Source organism: Lepidothrix coronata, unplaced genomic scaffold (assembly GCF_001604755.1).
Source record: "Lepidothrix coronata isolate B3197 unplaced genomic scaffold, Lepidothrix_coronata-1.0 Scaffold189, whole genome shotgun sequence".
Classification (NCBI taxonomy): Eukaryota; Metazoa; Chordata; class Aves; order Passeriformes; family Pipridae; genus Lepidothrix; species Lepidothrix coronata.
Genome location: NW_016690369.1, coordinates 189,201 through 196,047, shown reverse-complemented (window position 1 = coordinate 196,047; position 6,847 = coordinate 189,201). Strand labels below are relative to the sequence as shown.

General features: G+C 48.0%; 1 protein-coding gene across 2 annotated transcripts in view; it reads right to left on the bottom strand.

The window, feature by feature from the left end:
* TAOK3 (TAO kinase 3) overlaps positions 1 to 6,847 on the bottom strand; it is an 80,407-nt gene that overhangs the window by 9,289 nt on the left and 64,271 nt on the right. For both annotated transcript variants that reach the window (XM_017831337.1, XM_017831338.1), the window contains exon 14: positions 6,360 to 6,494. In XM_017831337.1, the coding sequence (XP_017686826.1) occupies positions 6,360 to 6,494 (135 nt within the window). The remainder of the gene's footprint in view (positions 1 to 6,359; positions 6,495 to 6,847) is intronic.

The following is a 6,847-nucleotide window of genomic DNA, read 5'->3' as shown; positions in this document are numbered from 1 at the left end:
ATGCCAGGTAAGACAGGCAAACCCCCCCACACTTCACACATGCCATTTACCATGTCGAATGACATCCAGCTTGGGGAGAACAGACTTGGTCAGGCACTTGCAGAGACACGGGAACCTCCACGCAGCAGCACAAGATCTTCCTGGATGTGCTATTTTTGAGGCCCAGCCCTTTTGTGAGCAGTGGGACGTTCTGCACGGCACACTCCGTTCCCAGGAGTTGGCAGAACAAAGCCAACAGCAAGAGCAGAAGAGAAAAATGGATCTAGGAACCCTCTAAGAACTTCACCAGTGTCCCCTTTGGCCTGATCTCTAATGAGATGTAGAACATGCACTTGTTTTATTTACAGCAAAAATCATTAACTGTTATCCTTTTTTTTTTTTTTCACCCCATTTCCAGTTTTACTCAGCTTTATCATGACAAGAATTCCATCTTGGAAAGATTTCCCATTCAGTCTGGGATATTTATCCCTAACAATAGGATGCAATTCCTAATTACAAGCTTAGCTGATAAGGCCTTTCAGAAGATGAGACATTAAAAAGTCTGAAGAAAACAAAACGTGGCTTTCCATTCCTGAAGATGAGAGAGGAGAAGAAGAGCAGACTTGGTGGTCATCTCATAGATTTAATGCCTGCATTCAGGTGCACATGATAAGGACTTAATTCATCACCATAATCTCCAGTCAAGCCCAGTGCTCTTCAGGACTCTGACTTCGAAGACAAAGTCTGCACATGGTGATCTCAGGGAGGGATGGATTTGGAAGGAATGAACATTAGTTACTGAACATGCCCAGTTCAGCACCAGAGAAGTCCTTCAGACTAAGCATGAATGAATAAAGGATTATGGCTTTAAAGATTAAGCCCCTAATGAATGAACAGCTCCAGCAACCATTTTAAAAAGGAAATTTGGGGATGTTCCAGTAATCACCTTTCTGGTGTTCTTAGACGACGACACTTGGAATTCCATGAACTATTCAGAATATCCTGAGCTGGAAGGGCCCCAGAAGGATCATGAAAATCCAACCCCTGATCCTGCAGAGACACCCCAACAATCCCACCCTGTCCCTGAGAGCGTTGTCCAAACACTCCTGGAGCTCTGGCAGCTTTGGTGCTGTGCCCCCTGCCCTGGGGAGCCTGGGCAGTGCCCAACCAGCCTCTGGGGGAAGAACCTTTCCCTGAGATCCAACCTGACCCTGCTCTGACACAACTCCAGCTGTTCCCTGGGTCCTGTCCCTGCTCACAGAGAGCAGAGGTTGGTGCTGCCCCTCATGAGGAAGCCCCCAGCCATAACCCCGTAGACTAGGATGGGGAAAAAGATGACAACTGAACTGCTTGCTGCCAAATCTGTTCTGCACATAACCAGAAAATGTCAGGATCCTTCACAGCAGAAAGCTGCAGTTTCCTGGAGCTCTCTCTGCAGCACACAATAATCAATCAGGTCATCAGCAGAACCAAAAACCTGTACAAACCAGAACAGCTTTTATTAAGGTATGACATTTTCTCAGTTTCTTATCTCTCTGTATCTTTGGCACACACAGAACTGAGAAGAGAGATGTCTTTTCCAACCTACTCCCACAGGCAGTTCACTTGCCATAAAATCCAAACTTTCTCTCTTTCACCCCTCCAAGATTTTTGCTTTACATAAGGGAGTTGAGCTCACAACTTCTCCTCCAAACCAGCAGCTGTTCAGAGTTTCTTTTTCTACATTGTTTAACCAAGACACTAAACCCTTTCCTAAAGGACAGTTATTCTCACCTCCTGATAACCAAAATACTGAGCTCCTCTGTGCTGGATGAAGCAGAGCACTGAGCAAGACTCCACCAGCAGCTTCTCAGAGCAAGAGAAGAACTCAGAGATGAGAAAGAACAAGTTCGGAAATTTTAGAGCAAAGGTCTACCAAGGCAGCAGCCTGATGAGTCCATTTGGAGAAACTCAACCCTCTGGAATAACAAGTCATTGCTTCAGCAGAAAAGGGTGCAAGGGAACAGCTTCATGTGAAGGCACCTGGTTTGGGAGCCAGGCTGCCCTGGTGTCACTGTCCTGGCTACATCCAGGGAATCCTGCTCACGTGGATGTGGACATTTGGCTCTGCAGATCCTGGAGCTCACAACCTTCTTTTGCTGGCATTTAGATTTCAAAGAGAATGCCAAGGCCTTTGAAACAGTGTCCACACTGCCTGATCTTTCTAGGAAATCAGATGTCATAGATGTCAGGAAGAAATCCTTCCCTGGGAGGGTGGGGAGGCCCTGGCACAGGTTGCCCAGAGAAGCTGTGGCTGCCCCTGGATCCCTGGAAGTGTCCAAGGCCAGGCTGGACAGGGCTTGGAGCAACCTGGGCTAGTGGGAGGTGTCCCTGCCCATGGCAGGGGGTGGAATGAGATGAGCTTGAAGGTCCCTCCCAACCCAAACCATCCTGTGATTCTATGATGACTTCATGAAGCTTTAACTATTTGATCACTTAATTTGAGAACTGTAAAAGCAGCTTTTGAGGAGATGCATGAGGAAGTGGGGATTTAAGGGGTCAAGCTTGAAAGGTACCCAGAAGTGCAGATCAGTGCATCTCTGAACACATTTAAAAAACAACTTTCACTTGAAAATAACTATATGTGTAGTCTTATCACCATGCAGAACCTCTGCCCTTCTTTTCAAACAAAAGCTTGCTGAGCTTCAAGGCTTAGATTTCTAGTTGTAACTTTTAATTTATGGATCATTGATAGTCTGCAAAAGAATATGGAGATGTGGTAGGTACCTGATCTCCATTTCACATGGCAACTTTCCCTGCAACAGCAGAAATATGCAGGGTATTTTCCACCACTGTTCCATGTGAGTGATGGTTTCTGTTACCACAAAAAATGATTAAAGAGAAAAGTGATCTAGGAAAAAAATGACTATTAAAATCGATGATTGAATTATGACCAAAGTTAAGCTCCTTCAATTTTCTAACCCACATTTGCTCATTTTTTAATTTAACCTGAGTAATATCAAGGCACTCCTGAAAGACCAGAAAGGTACATTCACAGCCTGTTTCTTTGGGGATAGTTCTTTCCACTGTTTTCTCTGGAAGACTGTCCAGCTTGCTTCTGATTCACATGATGCTTCTGCAGAGCAACAAGGCAGGGGAATCACTCTGAAGATCACTGGGTCATCTGGAGTGTTCAGCTGCCTAATGTGAGTTCTCCTGTGACCCCTGCACTCGCTGAAACTGCTTCAGCTTGTTTTTGGAAATAGATCCAGCTTCCTTTCAGGAATGCCAGTCTTCCCTCCATCTGCAGTATCCTGATCTAAGGCTGAATAACAAGGAATTGAGGCCCCAGACCCTGGACTGCACCACCAGGAACAGCTGTGGAGTGAACAGCCCCCAGACTTGGTGCTTTTCTTCTATCCCACTGCCCTGCTTTCATGTTGGAGGGTGGTGTTCAGCAAATCCCATAAAAAGAAGTTTTTACACCCAAATACCACCCCATACTATTGAATTTGGGGTCAGAACTCCCATTTTCTGATTCTCTGCAATACAAGCCACCTGATGCTCCCAAGTGCACAACCTTCCTGTGCCCGGGAAGGTGTTCCCAGCTGCTGAGAAACCCACTGATGGGCAGCCACAAGGATGTAGGGAACCATCAAAGCTTGCTTTTAAAACACTGTGGGATCTTGGACATCCATTCACACAGGAATAATCTTTTCCAGATGCCATAGAAAGAGTAAATTAACACGGAGAGGTGAATAAAGTCTGAATTTCTGATCCGCGCTGTAAATTCCAGACACCTTTTGGTCACTCTCAGCTCCATGACTGACCCTGCCCTCTCCATAGATAGTTCAGCAGGAGACAGAAAGGCTGGAAGAAGTTTTCCCTCGGCCAGAGGAGCAGCAGCTTTTGGCATCACTGCCCACTGACATCACCCAGGCACTGAGTGGTGACCGAATCCACAGCGACAGGAAAGTGTTCTGACACCACGTGGGCACCTCAGACACAGGCACTGGCACCCAGGTTCTGTGCAATAGGTTTAAACTTGGGGGTTTTTCCCTCCCTCTGGATTTCCATTTTGGAACATGAAGAGGTGGGAATGCAAGATTATTAAAGGGAAAGCTCATCACAGTGGAATATTTCTGTGGTAAACGCAGGGAAACTTCTCCCCCAACCATGTAACCCCAGAAGCTAAGGACACACCAACACTTCCTGGAGTACCAAGGTTGGGAACTTCCCTCTACACTTGGAAGGGGATACATGTGTGTGTGTATGGTGGGGACAAGAGAGCTTTTGCAAGACTCATAATTCCATGTGCTTTTCCAAAGACCTGCTGGTCAATTTAGGAGCTAATGAGTGTGATTCCCACTCCCCCAAAGACACTGTGCTGTGCAGGTACTGCCCACCTGAGGTGTGCACCCAAAGCTCTCCCCCCGTGAGCCCAGAAACGGTCCCTCTCAGAGCATGTTCCACAGAAAACCCAAAAAAGAGAAGTTTTCCAGAAAGCCAACCACCTTCCCCACCCAGGATTGATTTTATCTTTATCAGCACCTGGTCACCAAAGCAGAGAGATTTAGCAAATCCAAGTGACCAAGGAATTAAGGCAGACACAGTCCCAGCCCCACAGGAGGCTGCCATGGGATTTAGGAGTGACCTTGTGACATGAGCTGTCTTCCCCAGAGGTCTGGCAATACCTCACAGCCCATACTTCCATTAATTCCCAAAGGGACCTGGTCATGCAATCCCTCCAAGCCACCCAAGTAGCCCCAGGGGGTGACAAATTCAAGGAAGACAGGAGTTATGGACTCTGCTGCTCAGGCAGGACAGAAGGTGCAGCAGCTTTCCACAGGGAGTAAAAGAACATGAATATATTCAACACACATATCAATTTATCAATGAAATTGTATGTATGTTTGGAGTATGATACTTGAGTCATTCATCATTTCTTCCCTCCAGCCAACCTAACTGGGTCCTACTTTTATCTGCTCAGTGCAGGCAGTAGTGCTGGCACTACCCTGGGTGCAAACACACACACACAAAAGGGAAAAATTCCCAGGGCAGAGGGTCTCCAGGAGACCAGGAAGCATTGCCTGTGTCAGGTGTGCTGCATGAAGTCCTTTAACACACACATTTCTAGGTCACTCTTTAAACTGGGGGGGGAGCAGGGAGGGAAAGGGGAGCAGGGGACACCGGCCTGGGGAGCACTCTGGGTACAGGAACCCCAAAGCACACCTGCAAAGGATGGGACTTGGACGCTCCCAGGAATGCCACAGCATCATTTTAGATTTTAACAGCAGCAGCAGCAGCAACAATCACACAGGAAAATTTTGGCTGCTGGCACTGCTGCTGCTTTTTCCCCTCCCCTCACAACCTTTTGCTGTGGTCACACTCACACACACACACGCACACACACTGTGTCTTTTGCAGGCAGAAATGGGAAGGGATTTGGGGGATCAAGAAATGGTGGTATGGAAGGAGAACCCCCACGGTGGAGGGAGGGTGAAGCGGGAAGGGGAGGGCTCGCTGGTGTAATTTCGGGGTTGGTCCAGGATGATGTCATAGCACTGAGCAAGTGCCATGGCCAGACCGTGGGTACTTTCTAACGCTCCCCGTCCATCTGACCTCTAATACCATCGGGCTGAAATATTTAATATGACATTCATTTTAGCTCTGAAGGGCCATTTTTTCGGTGCTTCCCCCCGAAAAGGCTGTTTCCCGACCGCAGCCCGAGGTGGGGGAGGCGGCACACAACTAACTCTTCCGGCACACACCCCTTTCCCTACTACAAAGGCATCCACAGCAATCACATTTGCAATAGTACAAATCTTGATGGATTCATCCCATCCCCCTCCCCTTTGTAAGCCCACAGCCCACTGTAAGCCCTCTCTCTCCCTTATCGCAGCCCAGCAATCCTTCCGAGGGATCAAGCTGGAAAATGCAGTCACGGTACAGTTGCTTGAAATAAATGAATGAATGAAAAAACAGGCAGCGGCTCAGGCGGGCAGCGGGGATCTTATTGTTCCCAAACCCCATCTGCATCTGCACCTCCACAGCGTTTCAGCACCTCTCACACAGCTCATAACACACTTTAAGCACATGCAAATAAATATATTAACAAAAGGGATAGGTGGGAAATGGGGGGGAGGAGGGATGAAATGATATTAACTTCACCCAGGAAGGTGGGTTATCTCGCATACAGTGGAAATGCACAGAGAAATTAAATATATTCCACATTTACATCTCTCTCTCTCTCTCACACACACACACACACACAGAGGTAAAAATCTCTTTCAGTGCAATATCCAGTTGCTATGCCAACACCACCAACAGCACAGGGAGGAGAGGAAGGCGATGGGGGCTCGGAGCTGGGGTGGGGTGGGATGGGGTGGGGGGGCTCTTACCAAAGATGCTGATTTGATTGTGGCAAAGCGCTCTCGGTTCCGGTAGTGGAGGGCCTGATTCTGCACTGACTGGGTAGGCCGCACCTCAGGCCTGCGATCCCTGTGGCCCACCTCATCCCTTATAAATACATGATCCTGCAGAAATGGATAAAAACAAGGAGAAAGTCCGGCTGTGCTCTTCCCGCGGCGGCTGCCTCTCTCTCACCCCTCTGTCTGCACAAGCGCGGCTGTAGGAGAGGCATAGTTCAGCTCTCTGCTATTCCCGGCAGCTCCCACCGTACAAAATGAATAAGCAACACATTGCAGCTCGGCTCGGCGCGTCAGCTGATCGCTAGCGGGATGCCTCCGAATCCCTGGATCGGGCTGCCTTGCCTCTCTCTCTCTCTCTCTTTTTTTTTTTTTTTCTTTTTTTTTTTTTTTTTTTTTTTAAACCCCCAGTTTTACATATGTGCGAAAAAAAAAAAAAGGGGGGGGGGGGGGGGGGGGGG